Source organism: Agelaius phoeniceus, chromosome 3 (genome assembly GCF_051311805.1).
Source record: "Agelaius phoeniceus isolate bAgePho1 chromosome 3, bAgePho1.hap1, whole genome shotgun sequence".
In the NCBI taxonomy this organism is placed as follows: Eukaryota; Metazoa; Chordata; class Aves; order Passeriformes; family Icteridae; genus Agelaius; species Agelaius phoeniceus.
The window spans coordinates 26,138,038-26,152,329 of NC_135267.1; the positions used below are offsets into that span (position 1 = coordinate 26,138,038).

General features: G+C 40.2%; 1 protein-coding gene across 1 annotated transcript in view; it reads right to left on the reverse strand.

Moving 5' to 3' along the window:
- The window catches only part of RNGTT (RNA guanylyltransferase and 5'-phosphatase), a 171,945-nt gene extending 158,994 nt beyond the window's left edge, over positions 1-12,951 (reverse strand). The window contains exons 1-4 of the mRNA XM_054630086.2: positions 12,745-12,951; positions 7,071-7,180; positions 1,333-1,436; positions 1,111-1,199 (exon numbers count right to left, since the gene is read on the reverse strand). Of these exons, the coding sequence (XP_054486061.1) occupies positions 1,111-1,199; positions 1,333-1,436; positions 7,071-7,180; positions 12,745-12,808 (367 nt within the window). The 5' untranslated portion in view covers positions 12,809-12,951. The remainder of the gene's footprint in view (positions 1-1,110; positions 1,200-1,332; positions 1,437-7,070; positions 7,181-12,744) is intronic.
- Between the last annotated feature and the right edge of the window lie 1,341 nt (positions 12,952-14,292).

Consider the following 14,292-nt stretch of genomic DNA (forward strand, 5'->3'; position numbering starts at 1 on the left):
CTGCAACAGAACAAGAAGCAATGGCTACAAATTGAAATACAATAAATTCTGTTTCAACACGAGAAAAAAACACCTGTGTATTGAAAGAACAAACACTGGAAGAGGCTGCAAGAATAAGTTGTGGAATTTCCAAGCTTAGAGGCTGGTCAAAAGCCAAATGGGCATAGTCCTGAGGAAGCTGCTTTAGCTGGCCCTGTTCTAAAGAAGGGCAACTGAGTAGCTGATTTCCACAGGTCCCTTCCAATAACTTCAGCTATCCTACCATGTATCTGGATGAATCCTAAACTGCATGAACATACCAGCTTAGTTTACCAAGCTCTTAGCGATGATACCTGCACAAACAACTGTTCCATGTACTCATAAGTTGCACAGACACCCAGATTCAAGAAGGCTGCAAAATTACCATCCAAGAAGATAGGAGATGACACCCATTCTGACTCTGGAAACTCATCTGCAAATAACTTCTTGTCTCTGATAGTTTGCAGATAGAGATGAACATTAATATGATTGACAAAAATCAGAGTAAAATAGTTTTAACTAAAACTAGAACGGATGCAAAATAAACTCAGAACTTATTTCTCTCTGAATAAAAGTATGCTCAGAACATTCAAATATTGACTGCAAGACTGTATACCACAGAAGAAAAACTTAGCCTAGTATCTACTACCAGTTTTGTGAGACTTGCTAAAGAACCTCTGATAATCCAATTACCAAATATGACTTCAAGTAAACCAGACCACCAAATACATAACTCGCATTTGTATCAGCAGAAGTTACAAAACCACAGTGCAAGTATCATGTATTTCTAGACAGCTCTTGATCCTGTGTAATCTTCTGCATTAAGCCAACAGCTGTTATCAAACTGATGGATGCAGAAACATACTACTTTCTGTAATATTAGTTTTTGCATATAGTTTTTTAGTTTTGCAAAACTACTTTCTGCATATTAGTTTTGCAGTAAAAGCAATCAAATTTATACATTCTTAAACACTGCACTGGGGAAATTCCTTTGCTCAGACTTCTAAGAATAAGAGACTGCAGTTACAAGCCAATATGATACAAACTAAGAATAAAAAAATTTGATGGGCATAAGATGGATATAAGATGTACCTATAAGCTCTGAAGGATTCTTATCACTGAAGTGTTCGCATACACGGATAAATGTTTCTGTATTCTCAGGTGTAGGGCACTCACCATGCCTGAAAAACACAAGAACACATGGATTAGAAGACACCTGGGGGAAAGGCAAAAAGAGAAAAAAAAATTAAATTCTTCACTGTGATCTTTCAAATTAAAAGCCACAGAAATAATTAAAAAGAGCACACAACTTACCCTTTACATTGGAGCTTTATATATTTAATTCCCTCTTTCTCTATATCATTTCTGTCATAGAATCTAGTGGTGTTGGTCAAGTCTACCAGCAAACCCATTTTAACCTAAGAAACAACATAAAAAACAAAAATAAATTTTTATATGTGGTTCAAATAGCTGTGCATAAATATTAAATATCTAAAACCATAATAATTAAAAGCAACCACAGGCTACAATTGTAAGTTTAAAAAGCATTAAATATTGCATTTTTTTGTAAAATCTGTATTTTACCACCATTACAGACAGCTGCATTTCTTTGTGAAAGCTGGCATCTAAATTAGCACTAGTCATCAATTCAAAAACTTCAGTTTGCTCCAACCAAGGATTTTAAATAAGAAAATTCTGCTAACAGCAGGAAAATCTGGTAAAGAATTACTTTACCATGCTAAAAAGACAAACATGATGGAATCAAGTGCTCTTATGCAAAGCAGAGCAATAATAAACACTGGCACAGTGAAAGTACCATAAGAAACATTAACTACTGAGACTTACACATAAGTATGCCCCCAGAAAAAAAAACTCATTTTAATTTATCTATTAGAGTGCAAAACAATGCAAAAGAATGAATACATTATCAAGTTTAAAAATTATTCAAATTAATTAAATTCTTAAAAACATCTTATTTAAAGCTAAAATGCATAACAACTTCAGGTATCTAAACATGCTGTCAGCAGCTAAGGTGGCAGTGTCAACCACTCAGACATTAGGGCCTTCCTGAATCCAGGATGCCTTGCCCACTCTACCCTAATGTGCTACCTTGTGCATCAACTTATTTTTTTTAGTGCTTGTTTTTACAGCTGGAAAATGGGTCTTTTAAGGAACCTTGTGGAAGTTACTACGTTTTTAAGAAGGATGGAAAGCAGAAATTCCACTGGGTGGCACAAAACACACAGCATATCAAAGTATATCCTACTGATCCTTGTTCCAATGTGCAAAAAACAGCTCACTAACACACCTGAACCAAGAAAGTATTTCTGGTTTCCTATCTTGTAAGTGCAAGCAATTGCTTTTGGACAAAAAACTCAAGTGTCATGCTTTCAGGTAGAACCAACAGACTGGCAATAACTTAGCAGTGCAGTTGGAAGAATTACAAAGTTAAAACACCATTTCCACACAATTCAGAAAAGGTAAAATCCAATTATAACTAGAACACAGTTCATGAAACAGCTATTTCACATGAATGTGTTGTTTAGTAGAGCCCTAAAGGAAAATTTCCAATAATCTATAGATAGGTCTCCAATATATTCAAACTTCTGATGATATATGCTTGTAATACTTATATACTCTCATATTACTTTTATTTAATAAATATTTAAAAGCATCGTGATATTTATGTCAACAGCATTAAAACTTCTGATGTAATATCCAGATCAGTTCTGAATTTCTCATTGTCAACTTTGCATATTGTATTCAGAATACTTTATTTACTCTTATTACTGTGTTTTGCAGAAATATAAACCACCTCACAAGGGGGTCCTGAAAACAATGTCACACCACCTGAAACTTCAAATATAAAGTGTCAATTGAGTTGCTAAGCATGGAGACTGACAGCATCCTAGACAGTGATTAACTCTGTCTGAATCTAAACTCTGTAGAAATCATACAAAGGCAATTAATTCAATGATTACTTTCCTCCCTCTCCATTCCCTACAGCATTTTGCAAATGTCTCCAAGACTACTTAATTCAGGCCTGTAGGACTTCTCACTTGCTATTCTTTTGCCATTATTGCATATAATTTCAATCATAGGCAAGTGAAGCTCATGCAAGGTGACACTGTTCCTCACATACTTCATGGAGCACTACAGCAAATAGGCATCGAGTGTAATTTATCCAAAGCTTTTAATTTATAAAAGCATTTCTGGCATTTAGAGTATATAAGACCTGAAAGCAGTTTTCCTGCTTTACAGGAAGCCTAATATTTGCATTTTCAATCCATGGGATTGACTGCACATAATACATTACAATTTAGAGAGGGCACAGCACAAGAAAATGATAAAGAATTTTTAAAGAACAGGGGGGTTATACAATATATCAAAGTATACAACTATGATTTTCAAAAAATCCATGCCAAAAAAACCACCAGTACCACTGGAACAAAATAAAAACTTTCCCCTCACTTCCTCACATTCCAGATATCCCCAGCTATTAATGCCTTATGCATGCACTCTTCTGCTGCTGTGCAATAAAACAGGCTTTGTGAGGTTCCCCTGTATGACTCTAGCAGCCTCTCCTTAGACACTGGAGATTGAAAACACCCTCCCTAAGGAGAGAGAATACTACAATACACTGAATTCACTTCAGTCTCAGGAAATTTTTCTTGAATTTCTTATTTGAGAAAAATAGTTTAGATCAGTGATTGAATGTATCTATAAAAACAATAATATGGCTGAAAATTGATAAGTAGCTTTCCTAATAGGAATTCTGTAATTCTGTAATTGAGCATACTAATTACTCAAATATTCTTTTGAGTTAACGAATGTCTTAGCTCTTTGTGACAGAAATTAATCTCCCCATATAAAGCATAAACTGTATACTAACCTACCTACTCAAGAAATTAAAAAAAAAAAAACTTATTCACATGGTCACCAATTGCTCCTGCAATTTGTTTAAGAGAACATTAAGATACTATGCCACTGTTGGCAATCACAAGAAAAATGGGGCTGGCATGGCTAATCAAATCAGTTTCTAACATTCAGATTTTCAACAACCAGCTCTGTGAGAAAAGGAATCCCACAGGAAACTTGTTACAGACAGTTCCACCCAGATAGACCTTGTCTTAAATGCTAAACTGGTACCTTCAAAGATGTGGGGTAACATCAACATCTCTCTATTACAGAAATCCAGATGTAAAAGTTTCTGCTGAAGTCTTTTATTTGGGAGCTAAATTATATGGACTTAAGTAATAACCAGTTTTCAGAAATAATTATTCTGCAAAATATTAGCAGTAAAAAATACACTACAATAAAATTACAAGAACCATGCACAGTGAGCTACTTTCACCTTGGGTGGGAAACCTCACTCTTGAAATTGAGGGCTCCTCAATTTCACATTTATTTCATTGCTGGCTTGTTGGTAAATTGTAATCTACAAATGGTAAGTAACCACTACATAACTTGGCAAATAAAAAAGAAATATATATTTTCAAATAGCAAACACCCATCAACAACACCAGGGTCCAATACAATGTAAGAGATTTGACGAGAACAGAGAGTTTGAGAGAAATTCTATGTTCAGCTTGTTAATCAAAATTACCAAAATATAAGTAGGGATCCTCATGCTACTAGTTTTACTATCAAATTCTAATAATCTGATGTCACTCAAGACATGAATTTGTAGCATTACAACAGAAGTTACAGATGTGACTACTGGAAAGGCTAGAGTCTCACCATGATTATTTTTTTTTGGTGGCAAATCACTAAGGAGGCAAGCATTTAGAAATTCTGAGTAAGGTTATGAAATTCTCTGTAACTTCAAAATATATACAGAATTTTAAATTACTTTAAAACATTAATAAGATTGGTTTGGGAAAAATTCCAGGTATACCTATCAAATCCAGATTCAAAAATAACATCATACATAAAAGAGGAACTCAAGTAGAATTTAGATTCACATGTCAGAGACTGAAATATTACAGTTTATGGTTTAAACGTTTTTATTAAGGATTTTTGTCCATTAAAACTGTATCATGAAGCTACACCAATAAGAGCTGCATCACCAAAGCCCACCCTGAATGGGGCCCTGACTGAGGCCCTGGCCTGTAAGCTGATCTGAGATAAGGTAAAAGTGACCCTATTCTCAGGTCTGGGCTGGGGGAGAAGAATACTTCCACAGGACAATTAAGCCCAGCAGCTTCGGGCTGGAACCATAGCCCCAGGCTTATCTGCTGCCAGGTCTGCACAGACTCTCCCCCAACCCAGGAGGAGGAGAGGTTTTGGGTGTTTAGCCTTCTTTAGCAGAAGCAGTGAACACCCTACACAGAGCAGCTGTGGGGACCCCCACCCTAGGAACACCACATCTACAGGACCTTCAGGTGAGGGACAGCAGAGGGGGTGTCGTGGTCCATCAAAGGCCCCCTGAATGGTTCCTGCATGTAATGCAAAATGATGCAACTGACACAGAGCCTTGCAAGGGACAGTGACAACCTTCCCCTGCTAGGCATTCCCATCTGACCCAAACATATATTAATCCACTGGATTCTATACTTTGTGGTGAAGGACCCTCCCCACAAAGACAACCACATGGAGGGGAGCAGCAAGATGTCATTGGGACCCATGGTTTCTATTTAATCTGTCCCTGTCACTCTTTCTGTGCCCCACCCACCTCTTTTTTCTATTTCTTTCTCTTTGCTTCTTTTACTGTTAAATAAACTATATCCATTTTTTTGTATCAACATTTAACCTCATTTGGTTTTAATCCTTTAGGAATACTTTGAACCTCAGGATTCTTACCATTTTATTCACAGAGAGTTCTGTTTGATCCTCTGTCATTAGAGTGGATCATAAAACACAGAACTCTAACAAGAAAAATCCTTCCAATTCAAGCACTGAGAACAGGCACATATGCTTCACTGATCATACTTTCTTATCACATTACTGCACAGGTACTCCTACCACTGCTACACTGAGTAGTTCACCATCTACTTCATTCCTATGCCTAAATAAGATTAATAAAATGAGGATTCCCATCCTTTAGTCACCTAATTCTTCTGATGTTTCAGATCTGATACTGTTAAACAAATTTAGAATTAATTTAAGCTCAATCAACAGCAAAAAATAATGAAAATACCCACAGAAAAAACACCACTTGCACGATTCATCTCATAGACACAATCAAAACAAATGGCACTAAACTTCAATAGAAAGTTTAATAACCCATTCAATTAATTAGGTGGAAGATCTTTCTTTGCCTAGCAGGCTCAAAATCCCATTTCCCATATGGGGAAATGCACCGGACTGGCCACAACACTACAGAGACTTACATGAAAGGCTAGAAAGGTCCTGTTCCCACTTCTCTTGTCACAGTTGTGCTACAGTGCAGAACATGCAAACTGGAGAACACAGATAGAAATGGGCAAAACAGAGGATGAAGAAGGGAGCCAGAACCACAAGCCTGTAGTGATGGATGCTACAACATTAATAAGGCAACTGCAGAATCCTGTCACAGCAGCCCTGGGCAGTGCTACAGGCAGGGTAAGGAGTGGCTTGAGAGGCTCAGTATCAGCCTACACTCTGCTGCCCAAGTAGCCAAGAAGGCCAATGGCACCTGGCCTGTATCAGCAATAGTGTGGCCTGAAGGACCAGGGCAGTGATCATCTCCTTGCACTCAACACTGGTGAGGCCACACCTCGAGTGCTGTGTTCAGTTCTGGGCCCCTCACTTTAGAAAGGACACTGAGGTGCTGGAGGGTGAACAGAGAAGAACAACAAGGCTCATGAAGGGAACAGCTGAGGGACTTGGGTTTGTTTAGTCTCAAGAATCCTAACCTGTCTCGAGAATGTTTAGTCTCAAGAATTTCCTAACACTTCTGGAAATCTATTAATTGCAGAAGAAACCTGGAAATGTAAACAAATAAAAAAAAATTCTGTACAGCTGTTCCAAACAAAGCCATCAACAACTTTTTCCTTAGATCTGAAAAGCAACACTTGAGTAAATATTAATAATGAGAGCAATGTTTCAATTATTAGAAAATTTAACCTTACCTTCAGACTCTTTAGGTAGTTGGATAACATACTCGGGTGAAAGCGATTTTCTTCAGCAACCTGTTCATCATATCTTGGTCCTAACATTGTCTTCAAAGGTAAAAACTTCCCTATGAAAGATAATAAAATTTTGCAGTATTTTATGTATATGCACAGTTAAAACTTAGCATTTCAAACCAACATGGTGAGCAGTTTTAGACATTGACCTTCAATAATAAATAATTGCTGAAATAGTACTGTCAACAGTAAATTGGAATATTTTTTAGTGATGAGTTCTCAGATTTCATCAGTAAGTTTAAATGTTTAAAGGAAATACAGGTCAGTTCATCTGAAACAGAGTAATTAAACATTTTTAGCTAACTTTTTGTGTGATTTAAGTTGGGAGGGCTACAACACAACAGAATACAGAAAATTTAAACTCAGTACAATTGAAAACATGAAAACAGCATTTAAAAATAATAGTTTGTCATCCAGTCATGTAAACATCAGTTCTGATTACCTGCAAATATACAGTAAGGATCCCTGCAAAAAAAATTTAGCAACACTCTATATAGTCTCAAATAAGCATCTATCTTCCATGAAATAGACATTAGAAACCACAGAAGACAGACAGATGTGGAAATTACAAAGCTTTATGCAATGGTTAGTTCAGGTTAGATGCTAGTGAGCAACATAAGAAACAGCCTCACTTTTCCCCTGAGACCGTTCCAAAATTTACAGCTAAAAGGAGAGTTATTCTGTCATACAATCAACAGTCACGTTAAATGGTAATAAATGGTAGTCACTTCAACTTACATGACTGCTAGAAAAATTTCACTTTATTGCCCTTTGCCTTTTCATCCCAAGTTACACACCCTCCATCCACCCTGGTAAAGGCTGTTGGGTTGCATGCCTCCCCTCCATTTCCTCATTTCTATCTAATTTTCTTGCTTCTTTGTATTCCTTGTCACCTTCAACACTATCATTCAGCCTCTATTAGCCCTTCCACTTTAACTTGCAATACTCCTCTGTACAGACTGATCATGAGAATTCTAGATTTACATGATCTAAACACAAAAATCTATCATCACCATAATTTTTGCAAAACAACATCGTGCTTGACAGGTTTTTGCCTTTGCCACTTGTCACACCCATACAGCCGTATCTACTCATTCATTATGGAACACAAAGAATCTAACTAAGCTTTCTTAACCCATCCACTCAAGGATAGGAGCTGCAATGACAAAAGAGTCAATGGCTACAAAAGAAAACCACCATCCTTTACAAGATGCTGGGAAAAAAGAGTGGAAAAAGACAAGTAGTCTAGTCAGCATCCCCTGCAGCATTTGAATACCTACAGACAGCTGTGGAAGTGATGAATATTTCATATAGAGCCCATTTACTATGACTTTCAAAGCTGAAACACAGATGTTTGGAAGTATTTAGGTGCTCAGCTTCTTTAAATTCCAGTTTCTTCTCTTCTACCTGGAAAATCTGCAATTTGGTTTTTGTACAGATGCTTGAAAAAACTTCTTCCCCATGTGCATACAAGCCTCTCATTAAGCATCATCAAGCTACTGAAAATCTAAGCTTTAATTCTAAAAAGATTTCTAAACTTTTTGAGTAATATGAACAAGTATAAAGGAGGCAGCAGCTACTGTCTTTCTACAGTTTTGCCTTACATCTTGTGCTAAAGAAGTGATGCAGTAACACCTGATTGCAACTCAAGCCTCCATGCATAAGCTTTTAAAGATTAAAAAATCATTTGCTGAATTAAGTGATCCAACAGTAACAAAGTGATACTTTACATGAACATGAAAGCATCCCAAGCCATTCAAGTACCTCAACTACATTATGACACTAATTGTAACTCCTCAATAGAATTTCCAAATTAACCTCAAAATGTTACTGGAACCCTGACAACAGATTATTACCTACTTCCACAATGATGTTCAAATTTTTCAAATAGTTCTGCAAAGTGGCTACTAAAAACCATTTTCCAAATTAGTTACCTGTCTAACAGATGGTATTTCTTTAGGCTGAAAAACAGGTAAAAATTCTAACAATAAGAGCCCAGTATATAAAGCACAGATATCAAGCAGATAAATCTCAGGGAAATCAAAGTGAACAATGTAAGACATCATATTTTCTCCACGTACATGCTCTAACTTTGTCACTTTATCATAACTTTGTCATTTTATCTTCAAATCTAAATTCTAGAGACACCAGTGAAAAACTACTCTTAATTTAGCATGATTTTCTGTGACATGAGGCTATCAACTCAAAACATGACATACATGATTATGTATGACCATGGTATGTTTAGCTCGAGCATTGATTAGGAAGGCTAGACTGGGTAAAGTCTGAGGTTAAGGGAATAAAATTAAATGGTAAAATCCACAATTTGAAAAAAAACAATATCCCTACAAAGTAACATTTTTCTGATTGAAGAGAACTATGCTGGGTCAAAGCACCCATTTCACCTAGTATGTCATCACCAACACAGGGCAATAACAGACAACTAAGAAAGAAAGTAAAACAATGACAATCCATCATCCAGATTATTCTCCCCAACTACAACAAGCTATAGCTCAGAAACTTCCTGACCAGAAGCATTACTCTTATTTAAGGTGCTTTCTCATATGCAATATTGATGCTTTCCCACAGTATGGGTGCAGTATGGATGCTTTCCCATAATATCCCACAGTTCTGCATGCTACGTGTGCGTCTAGAACAGGATTTACTAATATGCATCACTTGAAGGAAGCTGGAAAACACTGCTGAGACACTTCTCATGTGTTTTCTTCCATATCTTGCTAGCACTTGGCAAAATTGCCAAGATAATGGGTTTTCAGTGCTCATGAAAAGCCGATACCTGCCGAGATGGTGCTGCCAAGGCAGTAAGGCTGAAGCAACCTGATCACTTCAGATCTAAGCATTCAGAGAAAGCTCTTTTCATCAAAATGACTGAAGTTCTACTGCAATGCAACAAATAAATCTTTATGAAGATAAAACCAGAAAGTGGCAGAAAACTACCAATATTTAAAGATGTGAACAGGAAAATTATGGGAGACATAGATGAATCCACATTGTCCAGGATAAGGAGCCCTGTTAACCTGAATGAACCCAATCTCACCAACAGCAGGGTTTCAGGCCTCATTAGTACTTGTCTTGAGGTCATCTAGAAATTCTAGATGCCACAAGCATAAGACAAGAGTATCACAATCAAACACTCAATGAATATGAGTCCACAGAAGCCATACAAAACTTGCTTAGCAACACTATTACTAATACACTATCAGATGGAAATAAAGTTGCATACAGGTGCTTAGGAATCTGATTTAAACACTAAAACTATAATGTAACATATCTGGGAGTTAGTACCAACATCAATGAAACCCTAAAAATCATCTCCCATAAAACTGCTAGATGTCTTTGAATGTAAAGCAGCAAAAAAGGGAAGACTGATGGCATACCATTACTTTTGGTAAGTTGTTCACACTAAAAAACTAAAAATCAGGTGAACAAGAACACATCCTGATAAAGCACACAAAGAAATGAGCCAAGCACTTGCAGTTTTTTTACTGTGCATTAACTTCCTGTGCATGGTTGTATGGAATAGAAAAGAATTACCTTGCAGTTCCTGAATAAACAAACACACAAGCAGTGATGGCACAGCAGATGACACACTGATGACCCTCATTCCTGCTTACTCTAGGTTGCTATTTCTGAGAAACTATGGCTCAAAAGACAGACAAACAAAAGCCACAACTAACAGAGATCAAGAACTTGCTGAGAAGAAAAACACAGAATAAAGAATCATTAGTCTGTTTCTGTCATGGTCAAGGGCTTAGGCTATCAAATCTCTCTCATTAAACACAAAGTAATGCTTATGGCCATGATCAGGAGAAAGAGATAATGGACATGAGCAATCCAACAATACTGTTATTTAACAGAGCCAAGTCCAGAGAAGTATAAGGAAACTGATGGAAACTGGTCACCCACAAAATTAACAACTAATGTTAAATACTGAAAAATGCCAAATAACGCATATTGATGATTACTGAGGATTAAACCAACTGAGATGTCTCACCAGGTTCTAAATATAGTCACAAGTGTCTTTCATTCCACAACCAGCTGCCATCCAAAAATGTAAGATGATGTGGAAATGTGGGACAGAAAACACAGGAGTTGCAACTATTAAGTAAATCATGGCACAGTGCCAGTTTAAATAACACACTGAGTAGCACGTGTTGTGTTTTGAAAACATACCTTTACATCATCACAGAGAGGGATATGAAAGGAGTGAAAACTAGAAAATATTGAAGGAAAAAAAACGGAGGCTAGAACCGCTTGCGTTATAAAGAAAAGAAGAACTTGAGAAAACTGAAAAGACAGATATTTGTTTACCTTATCTCATACCAGGAAGCAGAGGAAACATTCACCTGAAGTCAGTATGATAGCTAACACACAATCAAAACTGTGTGTCTAGATTGAATTCACTGCCACTATATGCCAGTAGACTAGATACTGAGTAACAACCAAGAGAGTGCGTTATGGGCAAGACTATCCCAGCAGACAGCAACTACTGACAAACCCTGAAACACAAGGGTAACACTGGAGTGTTACACTTTAACTCATTTTCCAGGTAAAGAACTCAGGAGCACATTGGTGACTGGAGGGGCACTGATTGAGACAAATTGACACTGATAAGACTTCAGAGCATTCACAAAAAAGAGAATAAAACATGGAAGAGGCTGCACAGAGGACTGGTATCACAAAAATGGTCAGGGTGGAGGGGCTCACAGAGGGTCATCTGGTCCAACCTCCCTGCTCAAGAAGAGTCACCCAACAGCACATTGCACAGGACTGCATCCAGATGGCTCTTGAGTATCTCCAGGAAGGGAGACTCAACAATCTCTCAGGGCAATCTGTTCCAGTTCAGTCACCTGCACAGTAAAGAAGCTCTACCTAATGTACAGGTAAACTTCCTGTCAATCAGCTTCTGCCCATTGCCTCGTCCTGCTGCTCAGCACCACTGAGAAGAGCCTGGTTCCATCTTCCTGACACCCCCCCTTTAGATATTTATACACATTAATGACATCTCCTCTCAGTCACCTCTTCTCGAGGCTGAACAAGCTCAGTTCTCTTAGCTTTTCCTCCTAAGAAAAATGCTCCAAGCCTCTCTTAGATTTAGTAGCTGCAGTACGGCACCTTCTGCACGCCTGGCTGTCACATCTCTCATCAGATGTGACAGACAGGAAAAGTTTCAGCCCGAAACTGAACCAGTACAAAGCGAGAGCCCAGCACTGCTGCTCCGGGGGGCAGGAGAGGGCCCGCACGCTCGCACCTCCGGGTGAGCCCGGGGCGAGTCTGTGTCAGACGAGGCCGAAGGGAGGGCAGCCCAACGCTGAAAGCAAAGAGCTGCTGCGGGCCGGGCTTTAAGGAGAACAGCCGCCCAGCGGGAGTCAGTCCGGGACAAACACCGGCCTGGAGCTCGGGGTGGAACACTGCACAGCCGGAGCCCCGGGACAAAGAGCTCCGGCCAGGACAGACGGACAGAGTGCGAGGGGCCGCGGCGGCCCCCGGCGATGAGGAGGAGCGGGACGGGCGGGCAGCGGAGCGCCGCAGGGGAGAGGGCCGCGCCCGCTGCCGCCCCACGGCCGGGCAGGGCCGGACTGGGCCGGGCGCTCACCTGCCACGGGCTGTCCCCTCCTGGGGCAGTGGAGCCAGCGCGGCGGGATCTTGTTGTAGGACATGGCGGGGCCCGGGCGGCCCCGGGGGGGAGGGAGGGAGGCGGGGAGGGGGCGCGGGGTGCGGGCGGCCCCGGGGCGCTCAGCGGCCCCTCGCCCGCGGCGCCTCCATTCAGACCCGACTCCGCCTCGGCCGCCGCCGCACACGGAGCGCCGGGAGGCGCTTCCGCTTCCGGGGCTCCGGGACCGGGGGTGGTGCCCGGCCGGGAAGAGGGCAGCGTAACCTGGGGCTGCTCGGGCTGGGAAAGGGGTCGGCTCGGAGGGGAGGAGGTCACCGACGGCTGCAGGCTCCTCCTCTTTGAGCAGAGAGGGGCACAAAACTGGAGCGCAAGTTCTGTAAGAAGCGCCTGACGGAGCTGAGGTTTTTTAGCATGGAGAAAATGGGGAGCAGGGGGAACCTTATCGCTCTCTATAACTGGCTGAGGGAGGGCTGCAGCCAGCTGGGGTTCGGCCTCTTCTCTCAGGCAACCAGCAGTCGAACAAGTGAACAGTCATAAGCTGCACCAGGGGAGGTTTAGGCTGGACACGAGAAGGAATTTCTTCACAAGGATGATTAGGTATAGGAATGGGCTGCCCAGGAAGGTGGTGTTTAAGGAAAGACCGGACGTGGCACTTGGTGCCATGGTGTTTGGTCATAGGTTGGACTCGATCTCAGAGGACTTTTACAGCCTAATTGATTCTGTGATTCTGAGTGAGCATCTTCGAGCCACTACAGGAACGTGATAGGACCTCAGCTGGGGGCATCGTTTGTCCAGGCACAGGAGCAGTCAGCAAAGGCTGCTGCAAATGCAGAGTTTACACAAGTCTCAGGAAGGCCTGAGCAGGTGCTTCAAAGAGAATGTAATCTATGACTACTGAAGTAGCAGGCTGCATCAGGTTTGGGAAACGGCCTGAGCTGAAAACACCTGGAGGCTTGGACAGACATAATTCCTCAGCTTTTACTTTTTGCCAGATGTTCCCTTATAGCCAGAAGTGGATGTGGAAGTAGGTGGATCCTTCTAGTAGTGCAGCTTGTTCTAATCAGGATGTAACAGGCTTGCTAGTGTGGCAGAGATACCTCTGTCCTGGGCCTTCTGTTTTTTTGTGAAAAAACACACCCAGAAAGATGGCATGCAGAGAAAAACAAAAACTTTGTTTCCATACAGAATGCCAGTAGAAATTCTTGGTAGGTTTTAAAGGTCTGTTACATGGACTCAGTTGAAGAATTGTAGCCCTGAAGTGTTTGTTGATGTGAAAGGAATATTTAAGGTGTGGCCTGGTTTAACTCCTGTAGCAACTAGGCCCACACAGCCACTTACTTTCTCTTGCCTCTAGCAGGATGGGGAAGAGAATCAGAAGGGTGAAAGTGAGAAAGATCAGGGGTTGAAATAAATACAATGAAAAATAAAGAATTTGTTTACTATTTCCCATTGGCAGGCATGTGTTTAGCCATTTCCAGAAAGATGGGCTTCGTCATTCGCAACAGTGACTTGGGAAGAAAAACACCATAA